Below are 23,013 nucleotides of genomic sequence, written 5' to 3' on the forward strand. Positions count from 1 at the left end.
TCTGGATCTGTCGCTTGCTCAGTTTTCCCAGAGGCATCTTCTGGAGGTCAATCTGATGAAGATATAAGTGATTAAAACCAAATTTCACTACATTTAAGCCACTGCAGCATTCCCTCTCTGGTTATAAGGTGCTTCATATTCATTTGTGAAAAACAAACCAAAAAAACCCAACTAAGTTAAAAGCAATGTCTTGGATGCCTGCATTTATTTACTGATTTAATTTAGATGTTGGTTTTCTTTGTGTACTGATGACCATGTGAATGCAAAAACGTTCAACAAAACTCAAGTCCAATGGAGTCTTTTAGAAAGATCATACATACACACTCTGGACTCTTGACAGTACTCACCATACACCCTACAGATCAAACTAGCTTTTACTTAACTCAGTGGGTTTAAGATTTAGCTCAAGGACAGAAGATCCTATGAAGCCATGTATATCACCTACCATCTGGGCAGGTTCCACATTATTTATTCCCTATGGAGCTAGGAAATGTAGCTGTATGCAAATCTTCTCTGCAAGCTGCACTTGGAAGGCTTTTCCAAGCCACAGAGACTAAGGTGATAGCCCTGAAGTGATTTTGCATGGAGATTTCCACCTTGTACTGGGCTTAGGAGAACTTCCACCTTTAGGGTCAGCTAAGCATACATGAAGAGAGATACCAAGAAAAGCCAAGATGGGCTGCATGAGAGGACAGGCTTCAAACTGATCATGCCTTAGGGACATGCCTTGGGTCTGAAACAGCAACACTGCAACTAACATCGGACGCACTGAAGGTAACATGAAGAATTAGCTCCACATCACAGCTCTGCACACAAAGACTGTCACGAGAGGCAAGGGAGATGTTTGCCTTCCACCCAGGCAAGGGAGGACACAGCACTAGAGTAGACTGAGCCCTCTAACAAGCCATTTCATGTAAGGCAATGACATAGATAATTTTAATGAACTCCTGTATACTTAGTGAGGTAAAGTTCTTGAAAGCCAAATTAGAACCAGGAAGACAAATAAGAATTTGCTGCAGTTTTGGCAGAATGAGAGTGTCTGGATGGAAGGAAATACTTGAGATCGGGCTGATTAAAGGAACCAAGCAAAGAAACCTCTAACTAGGAAAAATATTATTTTCTCTAATGGAAAACAGCTGTTCAGCAGCAACAGTACAAGAAGATAAATCTAATAGGAAGACAGCCCCATCTGGACTCCCAGTTCTGCTATAGATCTGCAGATGGTGTGAATTAACAGAGTTTCAACAGAGTTCTACAAAACCAAATAACATCAGATGATGGTCAGTCTTCAGCCAGTTACAGTTACAAAGAATTATTAATATTTTACAAGACCTGAAGATAGAAGAAAACATAATTAACCCAAGGTACTACAAAACGTTGGGCAAGCCATCTGAAAGCTTTCAGACAAGCCGTGTAAAACAGTGCGAAGCCTGTTCTGAAAGGCAGCGACACACAACAGTGATACAGAGAGCAAAGAGTAGCTGCTTAACTATGAAGGTTTTGGGCAGAATAACTGAAGAAAATAAAAATTTATCGTTTAGAATTAATCTAGTTTGAATGGCTGCATTAAAACAAACAGCAGGGTCTCTGAACACCAGTAAAACCACTTCTATGCAAGAAGAGACAGCTGATGTTACCAAACTGAAAGCTCTGAGATACCATGTTAAAGAGAGGGATCAAGAAGTATAGAAGAAAGAAGAATGGATGAAAATAGGGTGGTCTTATAACAAATCAGAAACACAACAAAAACAATCTCAAGTTTGGGCTGCGTTCAGGAGAGGATCTGGACTTTGCCAAGGGATTTCATTAGTGCATGTATCAACTGGCAGCATTTCTCAGGTCTGAGCTGCATCTCATTTGCTACCTAAATCAGTATTAGTCCTGTACCCCCCTATCCCCAAAATGTGGTTCACTGCTCACAAAAAAAGAAGTGCCTCCAGCCTCACATCACCAGCAAATTGGTTATCTGTGTTAATATTTTAAGAGCATTCAGCAAACAGTGGTCACTGTGCAGGTGTCACTGGAAAAAAACAGAAACAAAAAGACAGAATGATTGCTGATTCCAGGACTGGCAGATGACTTTCTCATAGGCTTGTGAAATTGAAGATCATGATGATACAGACATTCTGCACTGAACACGAAGAATGCACCTGTGTTTTAAAACCTGTATGTATCATAACTAAGTTACTACTTCCAGTGCTTGGCAAATTCCAGTGGGACTCTGGCCTTTATTTTAAGGCTGATCTAAAACTTGCACTGACTTTCAGGAAGTATGATGCACCCCTGATTGCAAAGAACTTGCTTCTGTCTAAGCATGACGGAGGGTTAGAAGGGACAAACATGAATGTGTGTAGTCACCTCAAATTCCACCATCGCTTTCTTCATGCTCTCCACATCAAAGATCATCTTAATAAGGTCTTGGATTGGCTTAGCAAGTTTTGATTTTGTCCCAGCACCTACTGTCAGTTTCTTGACAGCTTCTTCATCCTGGGAGGTAAAAATAGTATCAGAATTAGCAAAATCACAAAAGATAAAAGTAACAGGCTGGCTGCCATGGCAACAACTCAAAATCAATTTAGTGTATGCACACTATGACTAGTCTGAATTCATGAGGAGCATGGGACATTGCTCTGACATTTTGGAACAAAGTAGGCTTAAAAAACCATCTATTCAGTAATTTGGCAGATGTTACTTCAAGAGATGGCTCTATAAAAATAAGCAGAAAAGAATTAAGGGAATAGGAAGTTTCTGTGCATCTCTGCTTCACCTGAAGCAACAGTATTAATTACTTTTTCCACAAGCTTTCTGCTGCATAGAGACTTTGCTATGAAAAGATGACTGTTTACTTTGCTGCTTTTAGTTATTGCATCTATTTTGTCATAGTCTCACCAAGTTTTTGTAATAAAACAATGACTGTTTACTTTGCTGCTTTTATGACAAAATAGATGCAATAACTAGTCTCACCAAGTTTTTGTAATAAAACTGTCACAGATGTGTGCAGGAATCATTAATTAGCCATAATATCATTTAGATACTTTCATGGATAGAGCATTGCATGAATTAAGCATCTGCCAGGTGCTTTGAGTAACACTGTACATAGCAGTGTAACAGACACTTTGCCACTGCAATATTCAGATTTCTAGAATTCAAGTCAAGCTTTGAGTGCTTCACACTGAAATATGACATCCATTAGTTTTGCTACAGAAAGACACAATGGCTTGAAAATATGTTCTCTGGTAACTTTATAGCTATTAACAGCATTCAACAATTTTGTCTGAAAACAGTTTAAGTTACAGTCTTTAAATAAATACACAAACCCCACTGGGCACAAGGAAGAAAATTCTTATTTAGCTTAGCTGTCGAAATAGCCAAATCTTAGTGGCAGTGAATAATTTCTTTCTTAGCCTGCTCAGTATGTGCACTAAGCAGAATGCTGCATAGGAGTTGCTTCAGCATTTGGGAGGATTTTGGAGGCAGAAAACAGATGAGAAGTATCTATTTTCAATAAAAGAAAATCGAGTTTTCAGACAGGATGTATGTGAACCGACTGCTGAGTTAGGTTCAAATTAACATCCTTGAATTTACAGAGTAAACAGCAATGAGCACTCAAGGGACTTCAGACTTGATAAAAGAAAGCCTCTTAGTTTCCCAACAGGTCCATTTTAATGGATGAAACTCCTTGATCTACAGCTCTTTCCTGTAGCCCAGAGAAGATGCAATAGCTGCACTTCATTCTGCAGCTTGGTTAAGTCATCCAAGAGTGAGCACAAAAAAATAGCTGTAGCAAGGCAGCTTAGCAATGCTCCACCTGCTACAGGGATATTTCAGAGTTACCTGTCCATAATCTATTTCCAGTGGGTAGAATTTTTTTGGATATTTAGTAAAGTTCTTTGAATGCCAAGAATTGCCAGTTTTCTCTTCATACAAATTCAGGAAGTGTTCAACAGCATCTTCTTTTGATGGCATCTTCTCCAGCTTGTTACTCCCGATTACTGTGCCCACACGGCCCCAGGATCTGAACACCCAGTATCTGGAGAAATGAAATGTGAGAAGAGAACAGACATAAGATACTCAGGTGCTAGGTCTCAGGCCAAATGAAACTGACCCTGCAAACAACATTCAACTGCATGCAATCAGCTGTTTGCATATCATTAGCCTTATGGAAGACACTATCTGTGACTGTGGGAAATCAACAGAAGAGTCACCAGAGAGCACAGGTCCAAGAACTGGCGTGAAAAATGTTAACACATCAAAACTACAGCGCTGAGGATAAACAGGTGCACAGCAGGAAGAGAGAGGCTGACATCTCTTCAGTTTTAATGTCTTGCAAATACGAATCTTCAGACTATTGGGGCCATATATTTGAAAAACACAGACAATGCATCTTTAAGCCTCAAGCCCTAGAGTCCAGATTTTTAGAGATACCAATCAAGTATCTGTTTGTACTACTGACACCACTGTGGGTGAGCTTGCATAGTATTTATGGGGATAGTCAAGCAACCTTTCCAGTATGTCAGGCATGAAATGCAGGCACCAAGCTCCCTCCATGTACTCAATCATAGATCTGATACAAATCTCACAAGAAGTAGCAACAAAATCTTATTATGAACACGATAATGTGCAATAAATCCAGAGCTGAACCAGGGTTGTTGCTGACAGATGTTAGCTACACTGGATTTCTGTGTGTCACTTACATGCTTGGTGGGGGCAGTTTCATTTCAAAAAACCCTCTCAATTTCTTTATCTATTCAGCAATGCAACCACTGGACAGCTCTGTCATGCACCCAATGAAACTGGAAAGCTAAGCATATGATCAGCCCCTGACTATTTCAGTCCATTAAGCCTCAGAGCATACAATTCAGGACTACACTGTGGTAGAACAGCCAGAACCTGGTTTTGTTTCCCAAGGTTACAGCTCTGCAATTAGAAGACAAGATTAAATTGGAGAATATGGCAAAGACTCCAAATCATTGCCTAATGTACACACAGGGTCATGATGTTAGAACAGAGGAACCTGCACCAAATTCTGCTTCTGTATTCTCAAGAGCACAGATCAGTCAGAGATCACTGTAGCCCTCCTGTTAGCCAATTAATCCAGCCCTAGACACACCAATTACTTGTGCTTCACTCACACCAGGGTGCAGGAAAGCAGACTACCATGTGCAATTCTGCAAACTCACTCACCTCCCAACTTAGGTTTTGACAACACCACAAACAAGTGCTTCCATGTAGAACAGAGATTTCTCCATGGGTGGCTGCTTGTTTGGTAGGGTTGGAGGAAGTTTTTTAGCAGTAGGAGTGTTAATTTAATTTTTTGTTTGGGTTGTAATGGTGGTTGGTTTGGTTTTTTTAATAACTATACCTATCCATATCTCCTCAAAGACATTTTACTCATATTTGCGGTTTGGAAATGTCAAAAATCCAGTATTTATATTAGAGAAAAAGTTAAAAAAAGTATTTCTAGGGAAAACTAAACTCACCTGTTCTCTCGGTCATCCTCTAGTAGCTGCAGTTTATAATAGGAATTTGTTCCTTTCACAATATCTACTAGTCCCAGGGTTGCACTGAAAATTTTTCCACCTTTTTCAAAGACATGAGCAGAATCCTCCAAACCTGCAGAGAAGAAAAATTAGAACACAGAGAAGGCTACCATTTTAGCTCTCCTTCCAGCATTTGCACTCACACAAATATTTCACGAAGTACTGTGATTTAGCAAAAATACCACATAAACAGTGACCACGTGCCCATTCAAAACTACTGGAAGCATGTTTTCCTTTAAATGAATTGTGAGCATCCACCTTTAAACACACTGGAGTGAACATCAATCTTAACTAGAGGAAAACAGTTGTACTTTTGATAGAGGATGATCTAAAATCTAGAACCTAACATTGCATAACTGGCTGAAAGAAATCTCAAGACATACAGCTCTGCAGGTGTCACATTAGCAAATGAACTAAAACCCAAAGGCTGGCCTTGGATGCAGTACAAATTCTCAGAACATCCATGCACCATAGGTTTGTAAAGTAGCATCAGCTGCTTCCTGACAAGTCCAAGGGCAAATGTTCATGCCAGACCTGTGGCTTCTGCTGGCTGGGTCTTTATTCCCCCCAGTGATAGATGCTTCTGAGGTTGAACAAGGAGCACACCTTAGATTAAGTGGTCCTTCTGAAAGCTGCACTAGAAAATCCTGGAATATTCCGCTTCGGAGGTCAATCAATATTCTTCCTTTGATAGCAACAAAAAGGTTTAAAAACTCACATTCCTTTTATGGAACCCTTATCCTTTCACAGAAAAACTCTTTGCAAATAATCACACATCCTGAAGACTACGGGTGGTGCAGGCACTGTTATCACTCACCAGAATCAGGATCTACTGCTGCTCCACCCTTAACCGTTAGCTTCATTTTCTTTTCAGACTTGCTAGGTCCTGCATTGAAAGACAGTTAATTTTTTCACTAGGTGGGCAACACAATCTGACTCGGATCAACATTTAAACTCTCAATTTGCATAATTATCACCCAAAGGTGAATCAGATTCCCAGCGTATGAGCACAATGACTTCAATTGCTTTTTTTAACCTAGATTTAGCAGCCAATTCACAGCCCCCACCCCATTAATTAAGTGAAATATAAGATCTCCCCAGATTCTCTCTCTTTCCTTCTGGTCTCAAGGAGTGGACCCTGTAATTTTTTTACCTGCACAGCAGATAAACACAACCACAAATATTAAAACAGGATTTAAGAACCTCACAGGGCATGGCAGATGCTCAGATTCCTTGGAGATCCTACTGCTGTGAGACAGTTTGGGAAATAACACACTCAATTGTATGACAGAAACCATCACTGAGAGGACATGGAGAACAGGTTCTGAAGGCAAGTGACCAGACCTGATGGTTTTGTTCACCATCCAGTGTTAATAATACAAGCACTCTGGCACTGGGAAGGAATGCCACCAGTGCTGGATATCTTTCCTTCTCTGTTAAAACAAAAAGTTATGTTCTAAATCAAGCAGCGCAGAGACTCAGTGTTCTAGGCCCCAGTGCTTTCTCACTTGCTAACAATCCTTGGGGGTCACAGTAGTGTCTGTCATCTTGGTGCCCCAGGACCTCCTTGGAGTTGCAACACTGATCAAATGGGCAGAGAAGCAGATGTGTTATGAGGAAGAGACTGGATTGACATCAGGGAGCCCGGGCACACAAAGCTCAGAAGACCTCTGAAGCAAGACTGAACTAGGGGAAACAAGAGCCAGCTCAGGAGACAGTTTTGTGCTTACCTGAAGCCAGTCCTGCCCTGAGGTCTCATTTTAAAATTTATTATGAGATAAAGGATGAAGAACTCAAGAAAAGGGCAAGGACAGACCACAGCCAGGTTTGCTTTGTGCATGCACAGCATTGAACAGGCCTGTGGAGAAACAATCACTTTGTTCTTCACCTTGTTCTTCTTTGACCTTCCCAGCACTCTTCGTACTTGGGGGCTTGCTGTTCTTCCCATCCACAGCCATTTCCTCGTGCTCCATTTTCACCTCTGCACCCCAAGGTGAAAGCACATGAAGAGACACAAGCTCCTGGAAGTCCTTGCTGGAAGATTTCACATCCTGAAGAAATGCCTCTGAGACCACACGGACATTGGCCTCCTTCACTTCTTCCATCTTTTTGCTCATTTTCTCCACGTCCTCTGCAGAGGCAGGGTACAGAAGGGGAATTAAAAAAAAAAAAAAAAAGCACTTGTGAGGTTTCAGACTTTGGTGCTTCTCTCTGGCCATGATTCAAGGCTCTCTAACACTTTGTTGAAACACATTTCCATCACACTTTGGATTCACTACATTCTTCAGAAAGTAAAATCCCTCTCAGCTCAAGGCTGTGGCTTGGGCTAGAGCAGGAACACTCCTACTCCTGTTTTACCTGGCTAGTCCAGGTCTCCCCTTCCTTGCACTCGGCTGGGGCTGGTACAGTCCCTCTTGGATCTACCTGGTAGGTGGGAGCCTATTTCCCACCTTGGCAATCAGATTGCACCTTGACTCCAACAGGGAGCAACTGCAGTCCCTAAATTTCCAGCAGAGAAAACAACTGCCCTCAGGCACCTACAGTCAGCTCAGCTCTGTGGCTTCTCCAAGGCAAGCATGAACACAGTCCCCAGCACCCATCATCCCAACAAAGGTGGCTTGCACACAGACTCCAGCTGCCACTGACCCAACAGAACCTTACAGCACAGCCCACAGGGTTAACCTGCTAGGTAAGTAAGACTCAAACAGTACACATCTGTCTTTACTTTTCCAAGCACACCAAGGCTACATATGCACACAAACCACTCCCCCTAATCCAAACATGGATCCCCAGACAGCTCTGCGGACACATCCTCTGCAATCTGATCAGCTCTGTTACCAGTGCTACCAGTAACCGAGGCCTGGCTGCTCACTCTGTGTGCTGATGCACAGGGTGGCCTTGTTAGCTGTTGTTGTCATCTTTCCTCCCAGGTCCTCCACAATGCTCTTCACCTCCTCCTTGTTCTTTGACAGCTTTCCAAGAGCCATGATCTTCATGTTGGTCAGCGGTTTGTCTAGGGGTTTGGAAATAACGTGTTAGCAACAGGCACAGAGTCCCCCAGACAAATCACAAGCACAAAGGGACATCATCTCCTCCACTCTATACAATCAGTCTAGCTGGCAGGGAGACAAGGAGCCAAGCAGGTCTGACCTGCACTAAGCAAGCAGGAGGAAGTTCCCCTTCACCTAGGAAAAGCAACAAAGCTCAGCAGCTGCCAACAGACAGAAGGGATGGAAGGCAGGGAAATGGATATGTAGGGATATTATTTGCCCCTTTTTGTTTGCTTGTTTTGTTTAAATGGGAAAAAACCCAAATTAACCAACCAGCCTGCTTTAGCACTATGCTACTAGAGATTATGCTCCGTTTTCTTGTTTTGATGCCTGGACAGCATGGGAGAAACTCATTGTAGCATGAAAGCTTCTGCCTCTTCAAAAAGAAATCCTCACTGCAGCCCCTCAAAACCCAATTATCTCTCAAGCAACAGTGTTCCTACATTACAGTATATTTGAGTCTTGATATAATAGACAGTACAAGGTGGTATCATGCAAATACCAAAACAAGTCAGGAGAAAACTGGTAACCACCCAAAGCTCCATGACATCATGTTAACACTGCAATGCAGGCAGATCCAGGACATGGCAAGCATCTAAAAGCATATTTGCACTGCTCAAGATAAATGCTATCAACTCTGATTGACCAACTGAGGGTTGTTTCTTCTTCTCCCCTGAACTCAGATTAGGTTGGTTGCCAGCAAACAAAGCAACCTGGCTTTAAATCAGGTCAACCATTTGAGTTTACTTTCAGGGGACACTGGGACCACAATCAACTTGCTAATCAGAACCAAGTCCTGGATTATTTTGTCTTAATTGCTAAAATATCATGATCTGGCTAAAATTAGCTGTGCAGAATTACTCCCACCCTTTTCACCAAGTAACAATAATGCCCTGCTCCTAAAACTATGGCCAGAGCTAGAAAGGCTGAATAAGAAAATGAGCATAGTTCTTAGTACACAATCACCACAGCATGCAGCTCATTCCAACAGCCTGCAAGCAGTTTCTGAAGCCCAACCTTTTGTAAGTTGGAGACAGCACATCTATTTTGCATAAGGGAGTCAGCGATTGATAGAGCTGAACCTCAATGGATGATTTAAAAACAAACAGAAAAAAATCAACCCCCAAAACCCTCTCACCCTTATAACCTAAAATGATGTGGCATTATGGAGGTCCCTGGATGTTCCCCAAGAAACCAAGCAAGAAGGCATTTTCAGCAGGTCTGCCTTGGGACACACTTTGCAACACTGGCTGTGGATCGAGAGACTATTGAAATCGTCTCATCTAGGTCATGGAACAGTATAAACTTGATATTTGAAAAACTGTGAGAAGGACAGGTGCAGAATGAGAGTGTGAAAGAAACCAGAACAATGGTGCCAGGAACGGCTGCAACGAAGCTGAACAGTGCTGATAAGTGCGTGACATGCCCTTAAAAGGCTGTAGTAGGCTGGTGGGTGGGGGGATGAAAGAAGTAGTGAAAGATATAAATATGTAACCATTTAGCAATAAATTGTCTCAGCATCTACCACAGTCTGAGTCCGTGCCTTCATATGCCACAACTGGCCTTTAAGTTTCTGATTCACTGCAAACACATCATTTCCTCACAATCGACAAACACCAAAAGTGATCTGTGAACAACCAACCAGGACCTCAAGCCCATGTTCCCTGGCAACCCACCGTACCAGGGCCTACCTGTGCTAAGAAGATGAAGCACACAAGACTCTTGTTTTTCACCAGGACAGCTCTGCTTGCTTGAGGGCAGAAGAACAGTGTGCCCATTTGTCTGTCTGAGAATGACAGTCTGAACATCACCCCGAAGTCCACTGACCCATGCCCAGCCAGCCACTTACCTCTGGGTGCAGACACAGTCTCTGACAAGGGAGCAGGTGCAGAGGGAGGAGGTGCAGAGTTCACATTTGCAGCATCTGGAGGGAACACCCTGTCCTGCTTCTTGCATTTAAATTTCTTCAGGTAAGGAATTTCCCGAAACTCCTGTGGGATGGAAGTATAAGCAGAGTTTAAAACCAATAAATACTATTATAAGATTTAAAGGCTAAATTGAGCACTGGCCAGATGTTGGCATTTATTATGGGTTTTGGAAAGGATTTTCAAGACATTCACACTAAGGAAGGCAAAACCCCACTTCAATGACTGGAAAAACAAAGCTGAAAGAAGGTAAACAATGAGTTTCAAATCAAATCAGAAACATCTCTTTCAATTCAGTGTTATGGGAAACAATAAGATTCAGTTATGCATTAGCTGCCTGGTCCTGAAGGGATGTGGCTGTGACAGGACTTCCCCACTGTCACAGCAGCTCAACATTGTTGCAATGTGGCATTGTTGAAATGTGGCATTGTTGAAATGTGCTTCAGGACATCACAGATGCAGTAAACACCCACCTTCGGGATCACCCAGTCTTTCCTGTTGGGATTCTGTGTTTTAGCAACACACTTGGTCCAGGCAGTGATATCCCCCGAACAGTAATATGCGTCACTCTTGAACACAAACTGCCCCTTACACTCCTCGCAGGGAAGCAGAGCTCCAAATGCCATCCCATCTGCTACTCGGTCCAAAATCTAAAGCAACAAAGAATACAACAGACGTCACGACAGGAGGAGGCTGGAAGCCCTCACACTGCATTACACTGAGCTGGACAAGAAAATAACTGTCAGGCTGCTGGCATGCAGGCACAGATGTTTCCAGTGCACATCATGCATACAATAAACATAAATTAAGACTCTTACTAACACTGATAGATATATGATGCCTTAAAGGAATAACACAAACTTTGCCCAGACACATCATACCTGCTCGTACCTGGCTCATAGTCTCTCCTATCCAGAGAGAGGAAGGTGATTCTCCCCCTCCACTATGATCTCATGAGACCCCATCTGGAGTGCTGTGTCCAGATCTGGGGCTCCCAACATAAGGAGGACATGGACCCACAAAAGTGAGTCCAGAGGGGGGCCACAAAAATCATCAGGGGGCTGGAGCACCTCTCCTGTAGAGACAGGCTGAGAGAGCTAGGATTGTAGAGCCTGTAAAAGAGAAGGCTCCAGGAGGACCTTATAGCACATTCCAGAACCTTAACGGGGCCTACAAGAGAGCTGGTGAGGGACTTTCTACAAGGCATGTAGTGATAGGACAAGGCAGAATGGTTTAAAACTGAAAAAAACCTTTTTTTTCAATTTATGCTTAGATTGGATATTGAAAAGAAATTTTTCACTGTGAGGGTGATGAAGCACTGGAACATGCTGCCCAGACAATCTGTGGATGCTTCATCCCTGGAAATGTCCAAGCCTGGGTTGAATGGGGCTTTGAGCAACCTGACATAGGGGGCAGGGGGTTGCAACTGGATGCAACTGGGATGTCCCTTCCAACCCAAACCATTCTATAATTCTATGGCTCAGGAAGAGCATACCCACCAAACAACACCCGACCAGGCTGCCATGCCAGAACAGCCAAGGAGGAGACAAGCTATTGCATCTGAGTACATGAGTAGGTAGGTGGGAATGTAGGCTCAGATAAGTCCAGGTTTTCCTGCCTAGAGAGTATTTCATGACCATTTTGAGTCTAGACACTTCCCACATATCAGCCCACACTCCTTACAAGGAGTCTTGATAAACACAAATAGTTAAAGCAGCATGTGGCTCTGAAAGAGAGCACACTTTCACAAGTTCCATACACCGAAACTGACTGTTTAAAAAAAAAGATATTGGGAAAGAATTTGTGCCATTTTTGCTTTATTTTGCATAATTTAACAGTTGAGGGAGGCAATGTGAAGTGCCTTAAGCAACCTGCTCCTGAAAAGTCAGCACCAAGAAAAAATATGGACCACTTTAAACATAGCAGAATAAAGATATATCACTGTGATTAAGGCACTGAATTCAGCATCACACACTACCACACTACCCTTTCACAGGCAAGTGTAACAGCTATATCACCAGTCTTGTGACAAAAGGACTGGAATTTGCACTGAATTTCTTTAAGTGTTAAGTTAGGAACATGCTTCAGACTTGTGGACCTTGCAGCAATACGGGGTGAGGTCAGCTTTACTGATTCAGAGATCCAGCATGCATGCACAGCAACTACAGTCCAACTCACGGCATTTTCCCCTGAAGGAACTTCCTGCTTGTTGGCAATCAGCAGCTCTTTCAGGTCATTAGTGGAGCAGACCTTCCTCAGCTCATCCTTGATGCCCCAGATCAGCTCTGTCTGCTCCTGTTGACAAAACCCAGAAGCTTAGCTACTTGGAATTGATTGCTTTCTGAGAACACAGCCAAAACTGCAGTATGTGGACAAGGTTTTAGCAAGTCCCTGGTATCTTTATGCGGATTGTGAGATTAAGAGCTCCAAGAACCAGCAGCTTTACCAAACATACCAAACCCAAACACTTAGAACAGATCTTTAAAGTCACATGCTTCAGATTTCAGGGCCCTTACTTAGCAAGCTCTCAACAACCTTTGTAAATATCACCTAACTAGTTGACACTGGCAACAGCAGGGATGTGGCTGGATTGAACCTTGCATCAAAACAAAAACCAGAAATGATGATTGCCACCATTCTTCTTCTAATATTAATTTCTACCTGCAGCAGTACAGAGGAGCCAGCACATTCTTTTGTGCCTTTCTACAAAAGTTGGAAGACTTGCAAATCAAAGTAGCATCCTAAAATCTCTCAGATAGTTTCTGAATGTTATTCACTGGCTAGAGTCAAAATGCAGTCTACCTGAGAAGAACTGGTTGACTGGGTTAAATGGTTTAATTTTCAGTGTTGACCATGCTTGATGAAATGCTGGTAAAAAAAGTAAACCCAAAGTTTACCCCAATCCACAAAGTGCCTTGATTTATCCTAAACATCTGCAGTGCAGCAACTACAGCTTGAAAACATCTCAGCTAGTTTTTTGAAATTATGCTACACAACAAAACCCAAAACTTTTGTGGAAAGGCAGGCAGACACACTGTTTTTCTACAGCTCCATTAAGACTTGCAGAAAAGGCAGCTTTTTTTTTTGCTTGGAAACTTTCACTAAATACAAAATTCCTGAAGCTCTGTTGGGAATTCTTCCCACAATATTCTAGAAAGTTAAAGGTACAAAGCTGTGATCTATCACCCTTTGTACCCAAGAACTGAACTAAGCTCCCCAGAGGGTGAAAAAGATACCATTTCTCATTAATCTAGTGCTGCGCTATCTCTGTTTAATTTTTACAGCGAGCTATTTATTGTTTTCCAAGCTCTTCTGCAACAGTGCTTGAGCTCCCAGCTTCAGCCACCACAGCCAGATGATACAGGAAGGGCCACAGAACCAGTCTCTCCAAGAGAAAAAGCATTTAACTTAATTGATGTAAATCCAATAAGCACAAGTTGTAGTCTTCCTGTCTTTCAGGAGAAAGGGACAGAGTGAATTGCCTTCAGCAAAGCCTTAGTGACAGAGCACCACCTGTGCCAGGACACAAGGACTGGCTGTGCTGCAACTGCTGTCTGGGTACCAGGTAGTGCCTTCTCTAGCTGTTACAACTCTTCAGTTAGTGCCTGACACTGCACTCTTCTAACAAAGCAGTTTTTAGGATGTGATCAGCTAAAACTCACCTTCAGCTGTTTTTCCTGCTTTGATTCTTTATCTTTTTCCTTTTTCTGTTTTTTTTTCGCCGTCACATTTCCATCTACCTCTTCTCCTTTTCTCTTTCTAATAGAGAAAAACAAAGCAAAACCACACACACATGAAAGGAAGTCATTTAAATGCCTGTGCAGCAGCTACTAGGGCTAAGATTACTGATTGCTGATATCTGCAGAGGCTTGAATATCCTCAGTTTTGGCAGGCAAACCCATATTTCAAATTTCTCAGTGCTAGATTGTAGACATGCACTTGGCTCTGTAATGTGAGCTGCTCAATCAGGTCAGGTACATGCTTAGAGCTTTTCCTGGGGGTAACTGTATGGTCTGGCAGAAAAACACGAGAAATACTTTAGCCTTTTCAGGCATGTTCATCTACACCTGTATTAGTTACATGAAAAGCATACCTAAGAATTATTGAATATAAGCATAGCTCTCCAAATCTGAGGAGGTGTGTAGCAATGCAGGTTAAAATACCATAGTGGCTTTCAGCTGAATTCAACAGCTTCATCTTTCAGCTTAGACAGACCAGACCGAAAATAAAGGACAGCAAACATGGTAACTTTAATAAGCTAACACACATTGGGAAACTAGGTATTTTCCAACTACTTTCTCTTCAGACTGGAATTAGGTCAGGCCTCCAAAATCAAACAGGTGGAAGTTGCTCCCAGGCCCATAGTAGTTTTGTGATGTATTACTGTGAAGCTCTGTGTGTGTAAATTTATTGCTATTTGCTGTGGTCTTAGAGCTGCAGCAAGAAGTTATAGAAAACACTGCTCAAGAAAGACTGGAAGCAGGAATCCAAATGAAAACTGGGGGATTTTGGCAGACAAGATAAGAGACCTCAGAGAAAGAACATTTATGTTTCCGGAGTCATGTCATCCCCTTCATCTGCCTGGTTTCAAAATACATGAGTATCAATAAATCAAATCAGTGCGTGCTCTCCTTGTGAGGATATGAAGGGAAATTTTGCCCCTGTTGATGCAGGATGGGCCTGCAAGTCAAGGCAGAGCATGAATACAGCTTGGATCTTGCCCTTCATTTTTACAGAGCTGCTATTGTTTTGAGACTTCAGCCAGGTTTCTTTTTAAGACAGCATCTGTCTTAACTTTATAAGCTGTGGCTGATGATTAAGCCATAAAGCTGACATTCTTGATTGCTCTCCTATTTAAAATTTTAAACAGCTCACTCTCTAGTACTCTGCTACTGTTAAGTCTAACTCTGTATAACAGCTTATTAACGATAAAGCTGCAGGAGGATGTCAGAAGGTACTCTTCTCCCAAAGACTCATGCATGACACCTGTACATTCTAATAACTTTCCTGCCTCTAAAATAGGGCCAAGTGCTAATTCTGTTTGCAGTTGCCACCACTAGCACCTCTAACCAAACCATGGTTCAAAACACTTTGCAAGTCTTTGAGGGGCTGGTTTTGCAGAAGAGTTTATCTTCCAGCTGAGTCCCTGCCAGGTCTCATCAGTGAGCCAGGGCTATGTTGTAAGGCTCACTGCCTCAGGAGGGGGAACAGCCACACTGTGCTACCAGCAATTGCTTGAGAGAAAATCCATATTGTGTTCTAAATCAGACAAGTAGGAAACAACATGGCAGGGCTGGCTCCAGCACACAGAGGGCAGTGCCTTCAAAAGCCCCCAGGCCAAGCAAGTCCTCTCTCCTCCCGAGCTGCAGCCCTGCCATTAGGGTAACAACTTCTCTAGGTTTTAACAGTCTCAGATACACAACACAATCTGGGAAAAATATACCAGCCTGAGTAAAAAGATCTCTGCTGCATCTTTCCAAACCAAGGGGTTAACAATCTAAGTGCTTAGGATGGGTGCCCAACACTGCATCTGCAGTGTCTCTCCCGTTGCCAGCTGACAGTCCGGCTGCCTCCAGCAAGCCCACACTCACTCCTCTAATGTAACTTGTGTACTAAGTCTCCAAAAGGAGTAAATCCAGCACACCAACTGCTGGAAGGTGATCAGTCTACTGAGAGCCCCTGTGACCCAGGGAAAGCATCCAAATTCCAGCAGGGACTCACACTTCTGACAGCTTCTCCTCAGAGTTAAGGGGACAGCAGTTGCTCTCCCAGAGTAATTACTGTATCTGTCCCAGCTACTTGAACAGAGTGGAAAGGATCATCTCCATGGCTGTTGGTCACCACCTTCTCTTTTGTGCCTGGATATGCCCAAGGCTAAAACAAACACTAATAATCTTCGATAGCCTGGGAAAGGCAAAGCTGAATTCATCTTGCATCTGCCCAAAACAGCAAATTTTAGAACAATTGACAAAATGCACCCTCATGGATATGCTAATTAATTTAATCTTCCATACAGGACCAAACACTGTATGTTGCTCACAGCAGATGGGTGCTACTGTATACATCCCTTCTCCTGCTGGGGAAGGGATAGTCTTCCCACATTCCAACCGCTTGCTTAGGAGGACGGATATTTACAGATGATGCAAACCACTTCGTACCTTCACGGAGGATACACAAGATTTATTACACCTTAGACAAGATGAAGAGGGAGATGAACTGTCCCACTCTAGCCTGGCCTTTCCTCACAATCTACTCTCTATTTTTCAAGTTCCCCTCCCTACAATGAAAATGAAGGATGGAAAGCACAGTCACAGCAATCCTGGATAAAGCAAACAGCCCACACAGACAGGAACAAGAACTCCCCTCTTCACCTCCTCCCTGTAAAGGACTGCTGCTGCTGACCTAAGTACTTACTCTTTTCCTCAGGCAACCTCTGCAGTTAATCTGGTGCTGCATGGCATCTCAGGAAGGTCACTTTGCTCCTGTCCTGGCCAGCAACGCCAAACAAGTAAGGCAGAAAATACAGGGAAGTATTATGTCCAGGAGCAGGAGGACGAAGCACGTGCTACCAAAGAGACAGTCAAAGGGAGCTCACAAGATGCTACTGCATTTCCTACATCAGTACATGAGCACTCACCACAGAGAAAGGCAAGGACACAGGATCCTCCTTCCCCAGGTCTGCAAAGTGCTGGTGCTCAGGCAGGACAGCCCATAGACTAGGGGAGGGTCAGCATATGTCACCCAGAGCTGACTGATGAAAGCAGCCTGGATTCTTGCAGGAAATCTTCCCATTTCGCCTTTCAGAAAGAAAGGGATTTTCCAACCTATTCCTGGTAGCCCTGCTTGGCACCTCACCACAGGATCCTCCTTCCCCAGGTCTGCAAAGTGCTGGTGCTCAGGCAGGACAGCCCATAGACTAGGGGAGGGTCAGCATATGTCACCCAGAGCTGACTGATGAAAGCAGCCTGGATTCTTGCAGGAAATCTTCCCATTTCGCCTTTCAGAAAGAAAGGGATTTTCCAACCTATTCCTGGTAGCCCTGCTTGGCACCTCACCTCTCATATGCAATAGGCATGTCACAATATCACCCTTGCAGAAAGGGCTAACAGGGCAGTCCCAAAGTCTGATACTCTCCTCAGAATAATGGCTGGACATGCTTCTGTAGGCAGCACCTAAATTTGGATGTGTCACATCTGAATTGCAGAGACTTCTGAGTCAACATACAATTTGGACACAGTACAATTAGAAATCTCTTTAAAGATAATTTTGAGAATCTCACAACAGATGCTGTAACACCATTTCTGCAAGATGCTGTAATTTCTGTTGTTAATTTCTGTTATCTGATTGTATGCACAAGAGCAATTATCAGAGGTAAGTCCATCTCATTCAAGCTTCTGGGGTGTTTTTCTTTAGGCTTCTCCACAACTTCTGTGCTTTCTTGGCAGAAAAATCACCAGGTAGTAAGCACACCACACCTCTCCACTCCTCCTGTTTATTTACACTCATTCAGTTTGTTTGACAGACAACTAGTTTTCCATTTGACCCTTACTACCCTTGGCTCAGTCACACAGCCCAAACAGCAGAAGGCAGCGGAACTTAAGAGCCAGCCAGCACCTTCACAGTTGAGGGGCTTGGCAAGGCAGTGCTTAGAAAGCAGGAAAGATAAGACATTGTGCTGCTTTTCTGGTATAAGGTTCTGGTTCACATTACCTCACATCACCAGTGCAAGCTTTTTTCCACTGCAATTCTAACTTTTATTTTCACACTGACTTGGCAAACTACACTGTGGCCTGTCTTTAGAACGGCTTGATATTTTGCATAGCATCCCAGAAAGTGTCCCAGAAAAGCAGAGTCAGGACAGACAAGAGAAGCACTTACACAGTCAAATCTCTAGAGCTTTGCTGAAGACATGGGAGGAAACTACAAATAACCCTATTAAACTCACACGCTGCTCTAGGACAATGCAGAACTCGCACGTCAGCACAGAAAGCAAAGGACTACTTGTAGAGCTGCAAGTGCATTAAAATACAGCACTTCTGCTTACACCCTACAACACACACAGAGGAAAAATCCCTAAGTGGAAAGACAGCTGGCTGCCCAACAAATGCACACAGCTCCTCTGTCTCCTTCAGTTCAGCTGAGTGAGGTGAACAGCACAGAACCTGATAGGGCTCCAGCAGGACCTTCCCCACAGCACCTGCACCACTGCCCAATGCTTCTGGGGCACCTGCTTGCCAACCAAAAGCAAAGCACAGAAGCTGCAGCCTCCTACCAACACACAGGTCAGTTTATGCAGGCTCCACTGTTACCTATGGATGAGGATGACATTGACATACATGGGAGGCCCTGAACCACACACCACACCCATGGACTGCATATCCAGAGGATCAGTAATGAGAAAGACTGCATGGATTTGGCACAGCCACAGCTTCTCAGAACTGACAGCAATCTCACTGGACATCTCCATGGTGAATCCTTGCAAAAGCAAAGCTGAATTCAGTCTTCAAGGTACACAGAGAAGCCCAATGTTTTCCAATGACACGATCTTCCTTATTTGCAGGATCCACAAACACCTTATGTTCCTTCCTCCATGGGGACAATACAAGACTGGCTTGTGTTATGAAGCTTGACTCTAAGCAGTTATTTTCAGAACAAGTAACAAAAGCCTTCATTAACAGAGAAAGATTCAAAGCTAGCAACACTTCTCTGTCAGTACAAGTTCTGTCAAGAGCCTTCACTAAAAATTTCAATGCAAGGCAACGAAATTTCAGACATACCATAAAAGACTTAGCAAACAAAAGCATCCAAGTGTAACCACTACATGGCCAATAAACACCATCATCAGATTTAGTGCTTGTCACAGAGCAGCAGCTCATAGATAAGAAATGTCAAATCAATTCTCTAACAAGTGGTTTGAGCAGAGAAACCATCACTGATAACAGTATCACACAAGAAGATGCACAGCCCAGTACTCATTTGTATTAAGCATGTACTACTTTATCACTGAAAGCCCTCCTTCAGCCCTCTACATCACAGCTGCAGGTCTCTGCATCTCCTCAAGGCAGTCATGGGGGGGGCAACTGAACTTTACACTCCCAGGGACAGGGAACATCTGCTGTCATCTGCCTAAGGTCACCGGAAGGACCAAATCCTCCTACGACCAACATTCTTTCAAGAGAGACAACAACGTCATGGATGTATTTGAAGGCAATGGCTCCTATAGACAATTTCTACCATTGGCCACATACCCCTCACTCTTGGTAGCTGGGAGTTGCTTCTTCAGAATTTCTTTATCTTCAGCTTTCAAGATGCTGAAGCCCAGGAGCTGGGTGGCCTGGTACACCGGGAGGAAGCCCAGCTCTGCCCGGCGGCTCACAAAGCAGTCCGGGTGGTACCAGTTATCTATCATTCCCAGCTGTGGCTTTTCAGGATGCACCATCTTCTTGGAAATCCGGATCTGACCCTGAGGTAAAGTGACACAAGAACAACTGTTAGGCCATTCTGGAAAGAGCAAGATGTTAACAAGTTACCAACATGATGCTTCCTAAACGCCTGTAAAACAGCAACAGTTCCTCTATCAAAGTACGCAACTTTTGTTCAAGCCCTTTCATTACAGTTCCTCTGTTTTCATCAAGACTCTTTCTAGGTTGAAAACAACTCACCTTTTTAGGCAGTTTTCTCTTCAAAACCCACTCAAACCAAGTAATCTTGTTGTCTTTACTCAGACTCCCAGTAAGCCTGAACAAGCAAAATTCACATGGACAAAACCCATAAAGGCAACTCTAAAAATTATGTCCCTACCACTCAAACATCAATGCCATATGATCTCACCCTGTCTTACTGCAAACTCCTTTTCAGATGTTCAGCAAGCAGTTGTTTTAGGTGCTTTTAGACTGCAGTACTTTGTGCTTCAACAAGGAAACATCTACAGAACAGTCACCAGCATTTCTGCAGATGCAAGCATACCAGCACTGCTGTTTGGCCCTTGCCAGCTTTAGCCAACTGGCAGGTCTATTCACATCCATCAGAGGCTCATGACTTCATTCTGCCAACTGCCCTTAAAAGCAGAGCACCAAGACATGTTCAGCTACAAGGCTGCATCGTTAATTAATACCATCACTGGTTTTGTCTGCTTTCATGGAGTTAATAAGGTCACCCTGAACACACACAGAGCTGGTCTGGCTGAGGAGGAAAAGGAGGCCAACACCTGCAGCAACAAGCAGGAAAAGTTGCAGTTAGTGGTGGCTCTCTTACCACAGAAATGCAGTGTTCTAGCCTGCTCTAAGACACAAGTGAAAGGAAGGATCAGCAGGTTTGAAGCCTGAGCTACATGGCCTGAGGGACGCCTTTACTGTCAGCTGTCCAGGATGCAGCTGATACTCAAGAAATGCAGCTCTGCAAGTGCTTTCCATATGCAGGACAGACAGGAAGCAATTATAAAAGACACCATTTGAATTAAAACTAGTGGGAGAAGAGACAAGAGATGGAGAACTAAAAAAAGCTTTTTACCTTTTCTATTTTCTGCTCACAGCCTTTGCAAGTACTTCTGTTAGACTTGGCATATTCTGCAGCAAAGTCATTTAGGCTCTTCTCAGCCTTGCCACCTCCTTCCTGTTCCCCTCCTTTTCCTGGAGAACAAAGCAAATACAGAATTCAACTTTAATACGCATTCCCTTATTTTCTTATTCTCTGTCTCAGATTGTTAGCTGCCTGGATTAATAAGCCTCTTGTGTTCCAGTCACTCATTTGTCAAGAATTTGAATTCAGAGTAAGATAAGCAGTCCATGCTCAAAAGCACTTTGAAAATAAAGAGTTCTTTAAACAGCTAAGTAGCAATTATACAGGACTGCTTATTTAATGATTTTAAAAGACCTGTAAAGGTACACAGAGCTGACCCTTCCACTTCTTTCCAGAAAGCACTGTAAAATGAGACCTGACCAAAGAACTGACCGGAACCAGAGTCACAAACAGCTCTGCTTCAGCAGAGTTACTCCTTTCAACTACCAGTTTTTGTATCACTGCATATTTTTTGTATTACTCCATTTCAACAGGCAGACATCAACCTAAAGCTGTCCAGAGTTCTTGGTTTGAACAGAGAAACAGTGCATTTAGCCTGGTCTGTACTCAAACCCTTCTCACTTGCTCCTCTGACTCACTAGTTCATGGGGTAACAAAGAGCCACCATAACCACATGCTGCAGTGAAGGTACCATTAAAACAATATACTACAGCAGCATTTATTAATATTAAAGGACCAAAACCAAAATATACCAATCATAACAAGAAACAGTTATCAATATATCTGTCAGTTGACTTGGCTTTCACTCCTCATTGATTTAATGTACTGGATGATATTCCCAGAAGCCTAGCCTCAGAGTGTGGAGACACCTCTTCTGACACCACTTGCTGAAGGGACACAGAAATCAAATCACCATAATGGCAGTATGAGAATAGGGAGCAGAGTTCCAGCTGAACCTCCAAACACCACAAGGCCTGTGCTTACCTCCTCCAGGGCCTCCAGTTTCAATGGCTTTCTTGATTTTCTCCTGATCTTCCCAGCGAAGCTCAGGGAAGCCATCAATGTCTGTGTGGGACACAATTCGAGCCCTCTTCCAGAAGCAGCTGTAGTGGTGCCAGTGAGGGACCTTGCCATCAAACATGGGTGACTAGGAAGAAAGCACATTAGGTCGAGATGAAGCAATTCAGATAGAATTAAGGGGGGGGAAAAAAAGCCACAAAACCGAAGCAAAACTCACAACAAAAAGAAGTATCTGGGTAAACACAGTGATTTCTTTTTTTTCCCCTTTAAACTAAGAGATAGATGCTATTTAGGACAAAGTTTAAGAAGGAAATCTAATAAGACAGACAAGCTGTTGGAGAGATGTCCCAAAGGGGATAGATGTGAAAGGAGCATTTAGCTAGCTTAACCAGTTCATCACCCTGCTGCTTAGCCCATCTGTTTTACTGGAAAAGAAAAAGAAAAAAAGAAAAAAAAAAAGGCATAGCTTCAGTGTGGCTGCACCAGCCCTTTTGAGATTACTGCAGCACAAGAGGCAGCTGGCCTCACTCCACAGGATGTCCAAGTGCAACACCACAATCCCTTTGTGAGCCGCTTCTCAAGCAAACTGTGGAGAACCCATGTCAGGCACAAGATAGAAAGGGCAGCTCCAAGGACTGGAGCCTGAAATTCCTGAGTGGGCTGCAAGAGGCAGGGGCAAAACTTAAGACAAACATCAGAGCCCAACTAAGTCCTGCAGCAGAGGTCCAGAGAGGCCACAAAGATGATCAGGAGGCTGGAGCACCTATCCTGTGAAGACAGGCTGAGAGAGCTGAGGGGGCGTTAGGCTCCAGGAAGACATTACAGTACCTTCCAGTACCTGAAAGGAGCCTAGAAAAGAGCTGTGAAGGGACTTTTTACAGGGCATGTACTGACAGGACAAGGAGGAATGGCTGTACACTGAGAGGGTAGATTTAGACTACATATAAGAAGCTTTTCACT

General features: G+C 43.3%; 1 protein-coding gene across 1 annotated transcript in view; it reads right to left on the bottom strand.

The window, feature by feature from the left end:
* Positions 1-22,218, bottom strand: part of PARP1 (poly (ADP-ribose) polymerase 1) — a 29,811-nt gene extending 7,593 nt beyond the window's left edge. The window contains exons 1-14 of the mRNA XM_009077825.1: positions 22,018-22,218; positions 21,025-21,143; positions 19,764-19,978; positions 14,178-14,274; positions 12,694-12,810; positions 10,989-11,165; positions 10,440-10,581; positions 8,413-8,553; positions 7,429-7,671; positions 6,358-6,426; positions 5,481-5,613; positions 3,835-4,030; positions 2,359-2,487; positions 2-52 (exon numbers count right to left, since the gene is read on the bottom strand). Coding sequence (XP_009076073.1) covers positions 2-52; positions 2,359-2,487; positions 3,835-4,030; positions 5,481-5,613; positions 6,358-6,426; positions 7,429-7,671; positions 8,413-8,553; positions 10,440-10,581; positions 10,989-11,165; positions 12,694-12,810; positions 14,178-14,274; positions 19,764-19,978; positions 21,025-21,143; positions 22,018-22,174 — 1,986 coding nt within the window. The 5' untranslated portion in view covers positions 22,175-22,218. The remainder of the gene's footprint in view (position 1; positions 53-2,358; positions 2,488-3,834; positions 4,031-5,480; positions 5,614-6,357; positions 6,427-7,428; positions 7,672-8,412; positions 8,554-10,439; positions 10,582-10,988; positions 11,166-12,693; positions 12,811-14,177; positions 14,275-19,763; positions 19,979-21,024; positions 21,144-22,017) is intronic.
* Positions 22,219-23,013: the final 795 nt, after the last annotated feature.

Source organism: Acanthisitta chloris, unplaced genomic scaffold (genome assembly GCF_000695815.1).
Source record: "Acanthisitta chloris isolate BGI_N310 unplaced genomic scaffold, ASM69581v1 scaffold5337, whole genome shotgun sequence".
NCBI lineage: Eukaryota > Metazoa > Chordata > Aves > Passeriformes > Acanthisittidae > Acanthisitta > Acanthisitta chloris.